This window comes from Lingula anatina, chromosome 10, assembly GCF_051362555.1.
Source record: "Lingula anatina isolate TDL-2025a chromosome 10, LinAna3.0, whole genome shotgun sequence".
In the NCBI taxonomy this organism is placed as follows: domain Eukaryota; kingdom Metazoa; phylum Brachiopoda; class Lingulata; order Lingulida; family Lingulidae; genus Lingula; species Lingula anatina.
Window position 1 is genome coordinate 6164692 of NC_141776.1, and position 17769 is coordinate 6182460.

General features: G+C 38.2%; 2 protein-coding genes across 4 annotated transcripts; both read left to right on the forward strand.

The window, feature by feature from the left end:
- Positions 1-6038: 6038 nt before the first annotated feature.
- LOC106181336 (uncharacterized) lies at positions 6039-9378 on the forward strand. Its single transcript, XM_013565693.2, has 2 exons — positions 6039-6208; positions 7464-9378. The coding sequence occupies exon 2, from the start codon at positions 7470-7472 to the stop codon at positions 8781-8783; it is 1314 nt and encodes a 437-aa protein (XP_013421147.2). The 5' UTR covers positions 6039-6208; positions 7464-7469; the 3' UTR covers positions 8784-9378.
- A 4250-nt stretch (positions 9379-13628) lies between these two features.
- LOC106181332 (uncharacterized) lies at positions 13629-17505 on the forward strand. Of its 3 annotated transcripts, none has more exons than XM_086998163.1 (2): positions 13629-13837; positions 14983-17505. In XM_086998163.1, the coding sequence occupies exon 2, from the start codon at positions 15662-15664 to the stop codon at positions 16184-16186; it is 525 nt and encodes a 174-aa protein (XP_086854289.1). In that variant the 5' UTR covers positions 13629-13837; positions 14983-15661; the 3' UTR covers positions 16187-17505. The 3 variants fall into 3 exon arrangements, with proteins under 3 accessions (XP_086854289.1, XP_086854288.1, XP_086854290.1); XM_086998162.1 differs by lacking the exon at positions 13629-13837 and adding an exon at positions 13842-13912; XM_086998164.1 differs by lacking the exon at positions 13629-13837 and adding an exon at positions 13860-13912 and having other exon boundaries at positions 15041-17505.
- The last annotated feature ends 264 nt before the right edge of the window (positions 17506-17769 follow it).

Consider the following 17769-nt stretch of genomic DNA (forward strand, 5'->3'; position numbering starts at 1 on the left):
AGAATGTGTATTAGTAGCATAGTTGCATGTAAAACAAAGAATGCGACCGAAAGACTGAAATCAGCCATAGCGAAGAATACTTGGATTCACGCCACAGAAGATAGTTTTTCAAATGGCTAAGTTTATGCTTTGTTTATAATGTTTTTCTACAACATAAAACATGATCATACATTCACAGTGTCCGAGAAGTAGTCAAACAGGCTCCATGTAAGAACAATAACACTTTGAATCATACAATGTGCCGCCATGACTACACAATAAATAAATAAATAAATATATAAATAAATAAATAAATGAATAAATAAATAAATAAATAAATATAAAACAATATGAAAAAGATCATTCGATTAGCAATGCATGTAACTATGAACAGTACCATCTTAGTTTATATGCCATAAACATAAACTAAATTAACTTCTTTTAAGTAGCCAGGGTTCTCCAAATACAGACCAACAAATGTGTACCTGGATATTCAGCAAGAGGGCAACGATGGGTATACATTGGTCAGAGACATTTCATGTTCATACATTTGCATTGAAATAAACTGTGTTGTAGCAGACATACCAATGTTTATAATGATATCTTACTTATAGAGAGTACTATGGGAAGCCGATCTTTATTTCAAGCCAATTTTCAAAGCAGCTAAACTGTGTGCAGAAGAAGAAGGGTAAAAACACATTTTTTTCCTTACAACTTTTTATTCCTATGCATTAATATTGTGATAACTACTTTACATAAATGAAACGATAAAGAAGCTACTTTACTTAATGGACCAATATACGCAATTACAATTTATATAATTCAATTATTAAAAATGCTTGCTATGTGCATGAACACATTTATTCCTTTTGACCGTTACCGTGGGCAATATAAAATACCCAAATCCAAATAAAATACCCCCTAATATACATTAAAAACAATAAGAATACTTAAAGAAACCAAATTAATAACTTGAAGGTCCAGCATGTCGTTCCCTCTTAATAAATCTCGTAATGTGATAAAAAAAGAAACACGTTGCTAATTGCATATCAGCAAATCAATTTTTTTTTTTATTTTCATTAACCCATGGATACGTTTACAAACACTCAGTGGTGACTCGGCGCCAAATATTGGCAACCCGTTTGCTTTATAGTATTTCATCAAACGGCGGACGGCGGCATAATGATCCTTCTGTGCTTTCCTGCAGCGTGGGTCCCATGTCCATTCTATATTTGCAAAATTGAACAAATTTCTGTGAATGGCACTCCTGTCAAAATGCTCGCATTCTTTTGGACAAATATGGAAACCTCCCGAGAAACATAAACCCTCCATCATAGCTTGAGGAGCGTAGGCATGCTTGTCGTACGGGGTAAATAGTAACTCAGAAGACCTGGGCCTGTGGTACTTCCAGTGAATTGAGAGTCTGGCCATAGGCTGTTCCTTCTCCGAAAAATAATGAAAAAATAATAATGCGTAGAAATATTAAGTAATGTTTTAACGAGCTTATTTACAGACAACATCTGGACAGGAAAACTGTTTTAAAATCCATTACCCTGTGGGTACTCCATTCATGCTTACATCCATTGCTTTCTAAGATGCGGCACCAATGGAAATCATTTGATAGGCTACAACAAGGCTGCATGACGGCAATGCGCAACATCATCCTATACATACGTAACAAATAAACGACATCCAGCATGAGATAAGAATAACTCTTTTGGCGTTAGATTTGATTTATATACGTAGAAAGTAGTGTCAAAGGAACTCGCAAAAATGGTTAAGACCGTTTTCATGTAAAAGTAAGAAACCCTATTTGGAGAAAACAACAGTGGAAATATTTCTGAATTATTTATTTAACATTTTCACGTGTTGCTTCGCTTAATATTAATCAATGCACACGTGTCACATGACGTCACAAGCTTCAGATCAGACACGTTTCTGTTTATGTTGATGCAAGTGACGTATGCAAGAAGAATATAGTTTGTTTGACAATTCTAGCTGCAGGAAAATAATGCAAAGCGATGCCTATTTGCGTTAAGGCAATTGAACTAGAGGGATACGAAACAGAAATACTGAGGAAAATGTGTGCGATTTTTCTGTTTTTTTAGATTGCGTTATCATATGTTAACTCTATACCCAATTAGGCTAACGGTCTAAAAGACTTAAAGCAATAATAACTCTTCCTTTGAGATTCAAAATTCCGCAAGAAATACATTGTTAACAACGCTTGGAAATATATTCTGTTGCATTTTCCCACTAAAACGACTGTTATTGTAGTAAAACTAAAATCTGTGCTTGTCACTTGGGCTTTCGATGCCTTTTCTGCGGTCGACAAGTGCATCCGTTGCTAATGACGTAATGGTGTCACGCAGATTCTCGCGTTCATTCGAGACCAAAATAACATGGCGGGAAACCCTCAGACGTAAGTTGCGAGTTTTTTTTACAGTGCGTCGGATAACGAAAAGCCCAGAATTGCACACATTGTAGATATAAATGCATTTTGAGCAAAAAAGACGAATATATCTTATGAATCTTATAATATTGTTATATAGTGTTGTTGTCTGCTTTTCCCGCGGTTTTAAGTAGGTCACTAGAAACTATCCCTCGATACGAGAGGGCTCCGTCAGTTAAAATCTCTTAAGAGATTTTAACAAAAAACCGTACGTTTAGGAAAAAGAACCTGGATTAACTTTGAATGCAGGAATGGGGTCGTTGACCATTGGTAAGTACGGGAAAATTGTCGTTTTTTCCAGGAAAATCGTATTTTTGGCCAAAACGAAGAGTCATTATGACTTTAAGATCAACATAAATATATGTATGCGAAACAGGTTAAAAAACAAATTGCCAAGTGCAGTAAATCGGCATATCAGTTTTTATTGATTTTCATTAACCCAAAGAGATTCTTACAAACACTCAGTGGTGATTTGGCGCCAAATATGGGCATTCTGTTTGCTTTGTAGAATTTCATCAAACGGCGGACGGCGACATAATGTTCCTCTTGTGCTTGCCTGCAACGTGGGTCCCACGTCCAATCTTCAATTTCAAAATTAAACAAATTTCTCTGAACGGCACTGCTGTTAAAATGCGTGCACTGGTCAGGACAAATATTGAAACCTGCCGAGAAGCAGATGCCCTCCATCATAGCTTGAGTAGCGTATGCATCCTTGTCGTATGGGTTGAATAGTAGTTCAGAAGTCCTTGGTCTGTGCCACTTCCAGTGAATCGAGGTTCTGGCCACAGGCTGATGTTCTTTCTCCGAAAAATTCTCACGATAATATTCCATCGACACTCGTCCAGGGCTTTTACCCTTCCATGTATCGTTTGGATATATCTGGATGCGGAATTCGTAGTCATCTCTGTGGAAAGTATATATGTATTGACACATCATATTGAACTGCGCCACACCCAGGTATGATTTTGAAATACTTGCAAATACTTCGCTAAACGACATGTTGTGTTTATTTTCTAGAAAATGTCTCAATTCAATAATATGGCTCACTTTAATAATCACGGGGAAGTAGGCCATACATCGAAGTACTTCCGGTTCACCAAAAAGGAAACGCGTCTTTTCGGCCGCAGCGGACCAATATTTTTTATCAAATTTACCAACAATGGCGAAAACAATAGGTTTTCCACCAATGAAAAGATCTTCTGGCGTAACCATGGTTACAAACAATGTATCCGTGTCAACAAAACCAACATAGTCTGCCTTCGTATAGTTATCAGGATAGAACATCGACCACTGCTGGCGGTTGTGGCCTATGGAGTTATATGCATGTGGGTTGGGATCTTCATAATGTACTTCTTGATTAGGACTTGTGAGCCTTAATTCACGGCCAAGCTTGTGATCCAGATCAGATTCTTTGTCCAGAACGATGACCACTTTGGTGTCATTCGGCCAGAATAGACGCATGCTTTGCATTAAGATATTGTCATATAACTTCCTCGTTTTGTGGTACATTCGCACGAATATGACAAAACTTGGTAAAGTCTCCCAAGGGTTGCCTGTAAATACAGTAAAATTTGAGGCCAGTAGATTTAGGTTCCAATGGATCTATAGATCAATAATATGAATAAAACTAAGTACATAAAATTGCTTCATGAACGATACAGTGTACCAATCTTTAGTGTACTATGGTATGACAAGTATGAATGTCCATACATAACACAAATTTAAATGGATAAAACAGATTGATGAATGCCATTAAATAGAGAATACACATTTTAAACAAAAAATGCCACCTTGGTTGTTAAACGCAACGCAAAACACTTTACGGGTACCTAAATTATCTATCTCTTTTGATGCATGGTAGCCCTGGCCGTCCGGTTGTTTCGTGACTGGAAGATGCTCTGTAACGTCCGGGATCCTCGAGCTCTGAAATGCCTCCGGCGAAATCCTAGTTCTACCCTTCTTCAGAATCATCGAGTAAATTAGGAAATACGTGATGACTGATAACGCGGTACATAAAAGCGTTAACAGCGTTTGCTTCGTCCAATGCATTGCAATTGAAAATTTTACTTCCAACGCGATACCCAGTGTGGCTCAGGCTCGGTCTTAGATGATAGCAGTTGCGTTCTTGTGATAGCGTGGATTAGATTTCGTTGGCTAAGAAATAAATTCTTATTCATGTCCATTGGTGACCACAGACTGGACCTATTATAAGCATAATGTCGTGTCGCGCTGCAAATATAATGTAGTACTAAACTATTTTATGCTTTGGCATGCGAACGTATTATGCAAACGATTTGCTTAATGATGTTACTGTCTGAATCTGTGTACCTGCTTACATTTTAGGAAATATTTTAGGACATACCAATTTGACAATTCACTGGGTAATTAAGGTGAAAACAGCGTTTTTCTCACGTTTTTATTATCAATTTTTATCTCGCTTTTTTTTCTGATAGTGAACATCATTTATCATCATTAATTCGCGATAAAGGCACGAGCACCCATGTGTAAATAATGCTTTTAGAATTTATTCCTTTTTAACTCGTAATCGCCATTTTTCTACCAATGCTTAGCTGATCAATGTTAAATGAGACTAGAGTTTCATAATTTTTTTAAAAGTATATATTTATTTTTCATTGATACTCATTTCCCGGTTTATTCACTAAAAACAATTTTTTGAAAGCGGGAGACAGGCAATTGCCTCTGAATTAGGGGGTTTGGCGGGATAGTAACTGTGCTTGGGCTGAATTTCATTATACTGCGAAGAATAGTATTTATATTCATAAATCAATTTAATTTATTTTAACACAAACTGCCACTGGTTATTATTCACGCATTAGTTTGAAGTTAATGATTTTTTTACATATTAACAATACACACCATTCTTATAAAAATTAAATCAATTCTTTTTGGGTCTCCCTAAAAAAAGATTTTTTTACCTCTAAAATTGTGGTCTCTATTGCAGGACAGAAATTCATCACGTTCGGTCGCACATGCAAACGCATTGACTCTCAAACTAGCAGAGCAATAGACTCGCGAATTTATTCGCAAGTAACAAATAGCCCTGCGGTAAGTACTGGCTTGGGTTTTGGGTCAGTGCGTAAATGGAACAAATCCCATGCACCGGCTCATTAATGTCATGAAACTGTGGGGCCGCTGTAAAAAAAGGTCAGATGTAGCCTCATCTACATGTAAGTGGGCCAAAGGGTTAAAAAATGGGACAAAGCTAACTACTGATAAATGGGGACGGTACCCCTGTGTCGGCGCGTGTATCACAGAGGACTCTCTCGCACGAGACACTGATATTTTATTAAACTCTAGGAACCAGTGCCCCCTGTACATGACATGTACTGACACATATAGGCATAAAGAAAGCATACTATCCCGGTAGTAGACCAATATGCAACCAAAGCAATGCGTAAGATACTTGCATAAGGCTTTATAGTCGAGATCTCTACTTACAGTTAAATACGTGATAAAGTGACCCACATAGGTTCGACTGATTTAGATCTAGTGCATATGCACATGTATAACCACAAGGTCACTCTCTCTATATATATATATATGTTTTCGATTATACACGAATGGACTTTGCCTCCCATTTCTCATTTCCTATTTCTTGACTCGAAGACCTACGCACGCTTTAACACGGTCTTATCGTTAACGTAAACAAGCCACGATATGCAGGCAGTAGTATATTAAGCACACAAAAGATTGTGAAATAACAGAGCAGAGCTAAGCGGGGCCCTGATAATACACCTCAATTCAGCAGGTCACAAGGTAAGAAGTACTTATACCCGTACATGTAACTGTCACTAGGCCTACCGTACACCATGACAGATATTTATTTGTTAAACTATAGGCACATCCATCCAGGAGAGCAATACGATTTCTGTCCATTTAAACATTACTGCATGCATGCGTATGCGTCATATATACATGTATCTACCTGGTAGTGTTCTGAAGCATATATGTATCAGTTTACATTCTCCCAAAGGCCTATTACCATTGTAATAGCGATTTAATAGTCTATACACGTTGCCTCTAAGACAATTATTTGTCCGAATGGAGAATGCAGTATCTGAGAAAGGTGTAGGAGCTAGGGTAGGGTGGGGTGGGGGTGGGGGTGCGAGGGATATAGGCCCTCCTCCCCCCCCCCCCCACCACCAACACCACCAGGGTCCCAGCTGGGGGGGGGTAGTGATCACAGTTGACTGGAAATAAATTTATTTCACAATTCAAAGTAAGTGAAACTTTATTCTCATCTCAATGAAAATACAGGATTTACGAGTTTATAAACACGAATTAACGAGTATAAGGCCCTATGATTTCATTTCACGAAGGACGATGAATAAAGGCCCGTGTCACAGGAATGGTAGTCCGCTAGAAACTGTAGTCCGTTCCCCATTACTATAGTACATGTACAGGTGAAATTCGTCTTATATACTAACTCCAACACTCCGACCAACCTTCACCTGTACTAAACATATGTGACCCTGGACTTCCATTCCTGTGACTACCATTCCTGTTACACCGGCATTAACGAGTCACGCAAGCTACGCGTTAATATGAGCTAGCGTTTCCCGCATCGTGGGAAATGAAGAGTGGCTTTCACGGCTAACAAAAATACGCCGCGGGGCCCTCCACTTTCAGTTGAGTTTCTAAGTAGGTCTCCCTCCACATATTAACATATTTCAGTTCTGTCCCCAACGTGCCTATATACTAGTAAACTATAGGTCTTATGCAGAATATGCTGACAATTGGAAGTTGATTTTCCGCATATATACTAATGCCATTGCACATTTACACAGAATGTCCCGCAATTAGTATTCATATTCATCCTTCTATATGTTAAGGCTAAATGTTACATGGGATATTGCTCTACATTTAATAATAGTTGACAGATAATATGCCTGAAGTTGAGCAATCACCGCCTTGATTATTAGTTAATTAATCAATTAACTAACTTGTAATAGTTTGATAAATCACATTTTATTTTCACCAGGTGCCATGATCTGTTATTTAATTTTTTCAGAGGAAAATGAAGCTTTTCATCTGGATTGTATTCTGCTTATGTCGATTCATTTTCGGCATCGCCCAACAATTGTGGTGGAGAATCACCCGCACCGCTAACACACTTCGTCAAATACAAGATGGCCAGTTGTACGAAAAGTCAGCCCATGTCAGGAATATAGTCTGGAAGTGTAAATGGGATGATTTGTCTCCGTCTGAGCCTTCCAAATTTATCACCACACACAGCCATTTTGACCACCCACGTCGTATACTAGGAGACGATGTGATCTTGATGTTTTTAGATGAAAACGAAGCTTACTTTGCTCAGACGCCCTTATCGGTAAACATATTCAGTTCTGACCTGAGCCCTTTCTTATACACGGCGGTATTCAACCATGTGTATCGATTGATAGTCATGCCAATTTCATCATTTCACAGAATCGCAGATGAAATTGGTGATCCTAAAACTAAAGTCCTTCTTCTGTCAAACACTGGGCGTTGTGGATCAACGGCAGTCACACAAGTCTTGGAATCAGTCCCAAGGGTTGTGTCCATGAGCGAGCCCGACGGTTTCACAAATATTATTATGTTAAGGAAAAAATTATCGAATGAAGATTTGGAAAAGTTTATACAGAGCATGATCAGAATCACCTGTAAGCCGCTGAAATCAAACCCGCAGTTAATCTGCATTAAGACAAAGTCCATGGATTTCAACCACGCAGACATAGACGCCCGTTTGTTTCCCGACATGAAACATCTGTTCCTCTACCGAAATGGCAAAGAAACCATACAGTCGTTTTATCACGCCTTTGGGTTTTTGCCCATAGCCAGACTTTTCCATGGGATGCAGACTAGTCGCCTTGCCCATCGGCTCTTTCCGAACCAAGCTAAATTCTTTTGGAGCATGCTTATGGTTCCTGATCTTCCTTGGCTTCAAGATCCAGAACTAATGATTAAGACTACCATGGTTGGCATGATGGCGTGTCATTGGGCAGTACAGTGTCATACTTATATCCGCTTTAAGGAAGCAGGTATGGATATCAAGGCCTTTAAGTATGAGGATATTCTTGAGAACCCACAACATGCCTGTGAGAAGTTGCTAGAATACTGTGGCTTACCCATGGAATACACTGAAGAGGCCTGTAACGCCCTGAAACACGATTCCCAACGAGGCATGCTACGATCAAGGAAAGACACGAAAGATAAAGACAGCAAATACCTTATCAAGTGGAACAATCCTGATGTGTTAGCAGAGGTAAATTACTTTTGCGATCAGGTAGGAATTACACGTATAGGAGAACCTACTCTTTTGCCAGATACCATTTCTTCGCTGTCTTCTTAAGAATCTTGCGATCGCACTTGTCCAATCAACATCAGGAGGATTTTATTATTGTTTATTCGAGAAAATTATATACTTTTACACCGAGATGTGCACTTGGGACTGCAACAGACTTATATGATTCCTTACACTTCTTGTTATTATAAGGGACAAAGCCAATGGATTTCAGAGCATTCTAGCCCAAACTGACGAGCACCATTTTCTGCAAGTAAGCACCTTATAGATATGTTCCATCCGGATATAGCCCTACCTTTTATGTTAGCCTGCATTTTTTGATTATATGAGTCAGATAATGCAGGGGATAACAATTGCATTTGTAAGATTCTAGAACCTTGAGGAATGATGTTTATGTGGGCACATCCCGAGGGGTTAAAATAATGGTTGTCTTATGTGTTGTGCAATTATCAGATTTACATGTATATAAGTACCGGTAAGAACTGTACCAGAATTGGAAATGGAATTGGGCTATGCGGTAGTCACTTTAATGACTGGTGATGGAGCAAAGACTTTTTATGTGATATATTATTGTATTGTCTGCACACAGGTAGAGGCATATCGACTCCTTGCAAATATAAATAAAATGAGTTTTATGTTAGAAGATGAATTGGTTTTGGTTGTTGACAGTTGACTATAAATAATTTATATACTTTTAAGCATTAGCTAATTAGAATATAACAACTGCCGTACACAGAAATCCAAGCAGTGGCTTAAATCACGGTCAAGTGAAATTATGATCAGAGTCAACGAACTGGAGGTGTCAACATACATATAGTTCCTGGAAACTTTATATATTAATGGGTTTATCTAAAATGATACAAACTAAAGTGCACTTACCTGTGTAACAGGAGAAAAATGTATACCCTACCGCTAAATCAATAACATAAAAATGTCCAAGGAAAACATACATAAAACAATTTTAATGCTAACTATTTATGATGCCTACTAAACATAAGGATGCGCAATGTCCGCAGAGAATAAGAAAATCCTTTCTAAACTAATGCAATCTAATTCTGACTTAACACCTCTAGTCCAACAACATAGGGTCATGCCCGATAATAAAAAACGATAATTCAAATTAACGACGCCCATTCAGAAATAACCATTCACAAACGTAAAAATGTCACTGCATGACTCCTTCTTAGTGGCGGTTGATTAACACCAGGGCCGCTCCCGGGTCCTTGGCGCTCTCCTCAGGATTCGTAGCTCACAGCGGGCAATGGCACCGTCAGAGTATTGTCCAAACAGCACGAAAAGCTCTTTATATTCGCACGTTCCTGCACACACTCGTTGGCAATACTCTTCCCTGACAATTTTGTTTAATGTTTAACTTCAAAACTAAATGATTAAAAAGCAAATACGATGTATATTAATAGAAGAAAACGCGCGTTCGAAAGACGATTTCATGTCATCGACGTTTAACCGCCGATTCAGGATCGCAGTGTGCTTTCCCAACTCTGTGAAACGAACTGTGCGTTTTCCTCATAATCATTGTATGTATGTGTTTAATATTATATTTCCAATTTACGAACATAAAGCAAAATACGATCCATATTCTCAACGGAAAAAAGGCCTCACAAGATCGGCGCTATGATGAGATTTTGATGCTCATGTCCCAGTGTTGTTACCTATTAAATTGGACGTGCAGACACTAAAAGTTGCTCTTTATTTTTGATTATGTATGAACGAGCTTTTTCTATCACTAACTCACATACGCACGCTTTATCACGTACGGTCTTACCATTAACGTTTAGTCTACGTTAACACGTTATGGTATGCAGGCATTGGTATATTAAGCACACAAAATGGTAAAATAAAAGAGCAAAGCTAAGCGGGAAAACGAATACACCTCAATCCAGCAGGTTGCAAGGTAAGTAGAACCAAGGACATTGAATATACGTTTTTGTATCTGTAACTAGACCAACATATACAGTACAAAATAACTGAGAGTTATTTGTTAAACTATAGGCAAGTCCAGTCGGAGAGGCGATAAGATTTCTGTCCACTTAAAACGTTACGTATATGTTTATGCTTCTTACTTAATGTCCCAAGGAACAGGGGAGAGTTGTCCATTCCGTGCCACTTAAGGAATAAATGCTTCTGCATCCATACTTATTAGATATACAGACTTGACATTTAATATGGAATATTTTCTAATCATTTGTCGTCAGTTTTTTCCCATACTTATTAGATATACATGTATGATGACCCCCACGGGTATATACACAGTGTACTGTATATCTATATCTTCATTCACACGCAGCCAAAAGTGAATTCGTCCAATTTACTTCTCATTAGAGCCCGTGAAAAAGTTAAACTAAAGTGTGAATCAATTTGCTGCAAACAACTACTAATTTTGAAGTAAAGAAACTATGCAATTGGACGGGTGCCAGACCGATTTAGTCTTCCGAACTTCTGCTCCGTGGTCACCATTGTTTGCTAAACTTCAAACTGCAAAAAAAGTGAAAAATGCTTACCTCGTGAAGACGGATTTTGCCGCTGGTATTATGTTTTGGTTTTCGTAATCACCGCAAGTTGGCGCTGGTGGGAAGCGAGGTGGTACGATAACAATACCTGGTACAGAATGGGTAATGTTCCCCTATGATGCTGTGCACATTTCCCAATAGGCCTATAACCGTTGCATGAGCGAATATTATTAGTTTATATATGAACAACGCTACGTCGTATACACGGTAAGTTGTTTCTAAGACAATGATTTCCCTGAATGCAGAATGCAGTATCTAGGGAAGGAGTATGAGCTAGGATGGGGTGAGAATGGTATGGAGGGGGCATTTAAAGGCTTTGCGCCATACCGTCAGAATGGCCTGAACGGAATATTTTCTTCAGAAAACATGCCCAACTAACGATATCTTTATCCAAATACATCTACACAAATTAAAAGCTCATTTTTTTTTTTGGCTTTTAAAAACGTCCTATTTGCTCGGCCTGGGAGTTAATGAGCTACGTGGCCACGTGGTCCGATAACGACAATCGTGCCACCGGAGAACAGAACGTGCTTAGCTGTCAAACTGAGCTCCATTGTCTACCTGTAAGATGACTTCTCTGGCTTCTGATAAAAGTTTGTACTCATTCAAATCTCTAAATCCCCGTGAAGCTGTGTAAAACCATTTCCCGTCTAGTCAATTCTTTAACACGCAATTAATTATGGTTATCCCAAGTTGTATAAAACACTGCATTTGAATGAGTTAAGGGTACTGTTGATTATTGCATATGAGGCCCATGTTATTTGTGAAATTCAATTAATTTTATTAAACCGCTAACACTCCGTCTTGCATACTTTTATTAAACTGAGGTAAACAATGCCCGTTACCTTTACAAGTCTTATCTTAATCATCCATCTAACTGGAACTTCCTTTACCTCTTAGTTAGAGGGTTAAATGGCATTCAATTCTCCTGTAGCGAGTATCTATTTATCTCAGGTAAAAATCTACCTGTGCGTTAGTTTCAAAGAGCAGCTCCCACAGACTTGGGGGTACTAGATAAATTCTGAACACCAGGTTTATCGAGGAGCTAGAGAAACAAAGGAAAAATTTTTCCTGCACAGCTTCATAGGAATTTTAACATGGACTTGATCCAGCTTAGACCTCCAAACTAACAGGGTGACATGAGCAATTTTCACAAACAAATAATAAAACTATATTTCAGTTAGCCTCCTTTTAGATAAATATACCGGTCTGGGTAAATTAGAATATTTATCAAATCGCGAGAATATTTTTGACTTAAATGATGATTTTATTATTAATGGAAATTAAAGGTACATACGAACCGAGCATCGGTGGAGTGTGGATTCCCAGTAACACATGTAAACCACTTCTACTAGATTCTTATATGGCTCTAATAAATTCGACATGCCAAGGGATAAACTGAATAGATCACTCGATCAGCCATAAAAGACCTTTAGACTGCTCCTTTCTTTCAATTTATGGTTGTAAATTTAACCTACTTCCGTGACCTACTTTCCTACCCCATTGACATACAGCTTAGAATGCCAGCAGAAAAATCTGTTCAAACATCATTTTCGGGTAAAATTAAACAATGCCTTTTGGTAATTCTCTTAGTTATACTACTTGAAACTATATGCTGGCATTTGGTTGGTTTTTGTGACACAAAATTGACTTTGTATGCACCTTTAAGCTACTACATGTATATGAGGTACATTTGCTGTAATTACGCTGTCCTTCATGTTTTGCGTTAGTCTACATTTTGCTGTACGTGCTTGTATTTTTTTTAATCTGTGCGTACAACTTTTGCAGGTCTGGTAACTCCCCTGTTATGTGATGAAAGTCTAAATTTGGCAATTAGTTCCTTAGCTGAATAGAATTGCAGTGTAAAAAATTCAACAAGATGTTGGCGCAATAGCCCTTTACTCTTTGTGGGTATTTCCCCCGTCAAAGTTTGTCTATTTATCTAAAAGTATCTTTCAATCTTTGCTCTTTTTCCTGTTTTTCCTCAACACGTTTTCTTCCAAGGAAGTAATGCCTGGGCAAACGCATGCTTAAAGATACCCTGAGAGCAATTTCTGTTATTAATGTTCGCGACCGTGTTTGATCACAATTGTTTAAATATTGATATTTAATGTCATTTACAAATTCCAATAAAATAACCCCATGAAATAAATGAGATATATTGAGAAATATTAAAGCCCACCAAGACGAGTTTGATACCTGTTATTATCTGGCTTGGGGATTGCAGCAGTGCATAATTAGCAGGTTTTATTGTTAACAAGCTCTTGGTCAACTACAATGTATTTAAAATGCATCAACAGTTAGTAAGCTTGCCAACTGAAGACAGGTAATCTAAAAGACTATTAGCTTTTGATGTGATCTAAAACACCTGAGGTGACCGAGATCGCGAGCATCGCAACTATTGTCACCGAAGTTAGTAAGTCACGGAAGACCGTCACAGACAAAGAAAGATTGTCAAGGAGTGCTGCAATTATGGTGAATCCCACGGCAACACACTGAGGCATGAAGAAAATTGCTCAACTCCGTTCAACACAACTTTCTTAAACTATTGTCTGTATGCACCATGCAGCTCAGGTAAGTATCATAGACCTTTATCCTCCTTGTCGTCTCAGTACCCATGACCCAGATCTGTTGCTTCATTTATGCAAGGTGAGGTTTACTAAAACGCTTTTTTTCTACTAATAGATTGTTTTCATAAATTCTTAATCACGGGGATCGATTAAAACATACCTGTAGTGAATAGATTGAGTGCTGAATAGTCAAAATTCGAGAAATGGATTTTTGTGGGTCTATTCTCCTGACATACTCCGAACCACCAACACCACGAGCACTGACCTTCCACTGACTATTGTATCCTCCGAATGGTTAGCCCCGTGCACCTCCACAAAAGCACCAACTATGATTTTGCCCCTACTCGCCTATACGCATAAAAGATTTACGTAATTGCACATTAACTAAGTATTGGTTCGGGGGCGCTGAAGAGCCCCCCCCCCAAAAAAAAAAATTTAAAAAAAAAAAAAAATTTAGAGGGCAATGGTGCCATTTGGTACGGGTTGGAGCTTGATTCAGCTTATCAAAATTTTCAAGAGGGAACCAAAAATCGAAGGGGGGGGGGTTCAGGCCCCCCGACCCCCCTCTAAATCCGTCACTGACAGTCAGTTGGAATTGGAAGCTCATCAAATAATTGTTCAATCTATTCGTCTTCAGCAAAAAACACCGGTGGATTTCCTAGGAGATTTTAAAGATTTTGTACCAATTGTCAAGTCTCTCCTGTTAACATCTGCACCAACACGTCTTCTTTTATTTCCCATATATTCGTAAAGTCGTCACCAGTTTTTCTTGTATTAGACAACATCAGGGGATGCGTGTTAATCTGATTGCATTCAGCGAGAGAACCGGCGGAGGCGAGTAGATATACGTCGAACAATAGTTTCATTGGGAATGAGCCAGTAAACCCAATACAAATAGAAATAACACGAAAAATAGGAGTAGATGTATTATGTTAAAATGTTATAAATATAACAGATGATAATGTAAATAAACCAGTGGACATATGCAATTAGATAAATATCAACGAAATGCACGACATTTTTCTCCTTTTCGGTGTTTTTTCCTGTTTTTTTTAACTCGTTATTCTTAAAAGTGGTTGATATTTTGCAAAAGTATAAAGAATATTTTTTCATTTCCCCGGCTATCACTATCTAGTATGTATTTTTCAGAGAAAATTAAGCTTTTCACTTGGATCATGTTCTGCATATGTCGATTTATTTTCGGCAGAGTTCAACGTTTGTGGTGGAGAATCACCGGAACCGCTAAAACACTTCGTCAAATAAAAGATGGCCAGTTGTACGAAAAATCAGCCCATGTCAGGCATATCATCTGGAAGTGTAAATGGGATGAGTTATCTCCGACCGACCCTTCCAAATTTATCACCACACATAGTCATTTTGACCACCCACGATGTATACGGGAGACGATGTGAACTTAACCTTCATAGATGAAAACGAAGCTTACTTTGCTCAGATGCCCTTGTCAGTAAACATATTAAGTTCTGATCTGAGTCCTTTCTTATTCGCTGCGATATTCAACAACGTGTATCGAGTGATAGTCATGCCAATTTCATCATTTCACAGAATCGCAGATGAAATTGGTGATCCTAAAACTAAAGTGCTTCTGCTGTCAAACACTGGGCGTTGTGGATCAACGGCAGTCACACAAGTCTTGGAATCGGTCCCGAGGGTTGTGACAATGAGCGAACCCGACAGTTTCACAAATATCATTATGCTAAGGGAAAAATTATCGAATGAAGATTTGGAAAGATTTATACAGAGCATGATAAGAATCACGTGTTAGCCGCTGAAATCAAACCCACAGTTAATCTGCATTAAGACGAAGTCCATGGATTTCAACCACGCAGACATAGACGCCCGTCTGTTTCCCGACATGAAACATCTGTTCCTCTACCGAAATGGCAAAGAAACCATACAGTCGTTTTATCACGCCTTTGGGTTTTTGCCCAGAGTCAAACTTTTCCATGGGATGCAGACTACTCGCCTTGCCCATCGACTTTTACCAAACTTAGCCAAATTCCTTTGGAGCATGCTTATGGTGCCTAATCTTCCTTGGCTTCAAGACCCAGAACTTATGATTAAGACTTCCATGGTTGGCATGATGGCGGGTCATTGGTCAGTGCTTTGTCACAATTATATCCGCTTTAAGGAAGCAGGTATGGACATCAAGGCTTTTAAGTATGAGGATCTTCTTGAGAATCCACAGCATGTCTGTGAGAGGTTGCTGGAATACTGTGGCTTACCCCTGGAATACACTGAGGAGCTCTGCAATGCCCTGAAACATGATTCGCAACGAGGCATGCTTCGATCAAGGAAAGACATGAAAGAAAAAGACAGCAAGTACCTTATCTAGTGGAACAATCCTGATGTGTTAGCAGAGGTTAATTTCTTTTGTGATCAGGTAGGAATTACACGTATAGGAGAACCTACACTTTTGCCAGATACCATTTCTTCGCTGTCTTCTTAAGAATCCTGCGATCGCACTTGTCCGTTCAACATTAGGAGGATTTTATTATTTTTTATTCGAGAAAATTATATACTTTTACACTGAGATGTGCACTTGGGACTGCAACAGACTTATATGATTCCTTACATTTCTTGTTATTATAAGGGACAAAGCCAATGGATTTCAGAGCATTCTAGCCCAAACTTACGAGCACCATTTTCTGCAAATAATAATAATAATTTATTAAGCCAATAAAATACAAATGTATAAAATCGGGAATCTTTTGCCCTGTAGTAGCGCCATTGAAATATATATGTAAAAAAAAATGAAAATTAAAATTACATGTTAGAGTTAAAAATAGTTACTGCCGAAGGATAAAAGCTATTTAAAAATCGCTTACTACCCTTAAAAGCTAAGAGTCTCGAATTGCTAGGTAAAAATTTAAAAAGGGTATGGGCTGGATGGGAACTGTCTGTCATTATTGATAATGTTTTCTTTTTAGTCCTGTCTAGATATATAGTATGAACGGGAGTTAGATCTGTTCCAATTACAATCCCTGCAGTTTCGACGATCTTTTCCAACTTGTTCCTCTCCTCCACAGTTGCACGTCCATACCAAACAGTTACTGAATAAGTTAAAATACTCTCTAAAACACACCTGTAAAAGTTTGTTAAAATAAACACATTTCTGGTAAAAGCTTTCAATTTCCTTAAGAAATACATTCGTTGACGTGCCTTTTTCAATAGCTTCGTGATGTTATCGCCCCAGGTTAACCTATTATTCATATTATTCATATTATTTATCGACCCAGGTTAACCTATTATTCATATTTAAATAAGCACCTTATAGATATGTTCCATCCGGATATAGCCCTACCTTTTATGTTAGCCTGCTTTATTTGATTATATGAGTCCGATAATGCAGGGGATAACAATTGCATTTGTAAGATTCTAGAACCTTGAGGAATGATGTTTATGTGGGCACATCCCGAGGGGTTAAAATAATGGTTGTCTTATGTGTTGTGCAATTATCAGATTTACATGTATATAAGTACCGGTAAGAACTGTACCAGAATTGCAAATGGAATTGGGCTATGCGGTACTCACTTTAATGACTGGTGATGGAGCAAAGACTTTTTATGTGATATAATATTGTATTGTCTGTACACAGGCAGAGGCATATCGACTCCTTGCAAATATAAATAAAATGAGTTTTATGTTAGAAGATGAATTGGTTTTGGTTGTTGACAGTTGACTATAAATAATTTATATACTCTTAAGCATCAGCTAATTAGAATATAACAACTGCCGTACACAGAAATCCAAGCAGTGGCTTAAATCAAGGTCAAGTGAAATTATGATCAGAGTCAACGGACTGAAGGTCTCAACATACATATAGTTCCTGGAAACTTTATATATTAATGGGTTTATCTAAAATGATACAAACTAAAGTGCACTTACCTGTGTAACAGGAGAAAAACGTATACCCTA

Bases quoted from the DNA above. Each gene is read 5' to 3' on its own strand.
- LOC106181332 (XM_086998163.1), top strand. From the start codon at position 15,662: ATGGATTTCAACCACGCAGACATAGACGCCCGTCTGTTTCCCGACATG.
- LOC106181336 (XM_013565693.2), top strand. From the start codon at position 7,470: ATGAAGCTTTTCATCTGGATTGTATTCTGCTTATGTCGATTCATTTTC.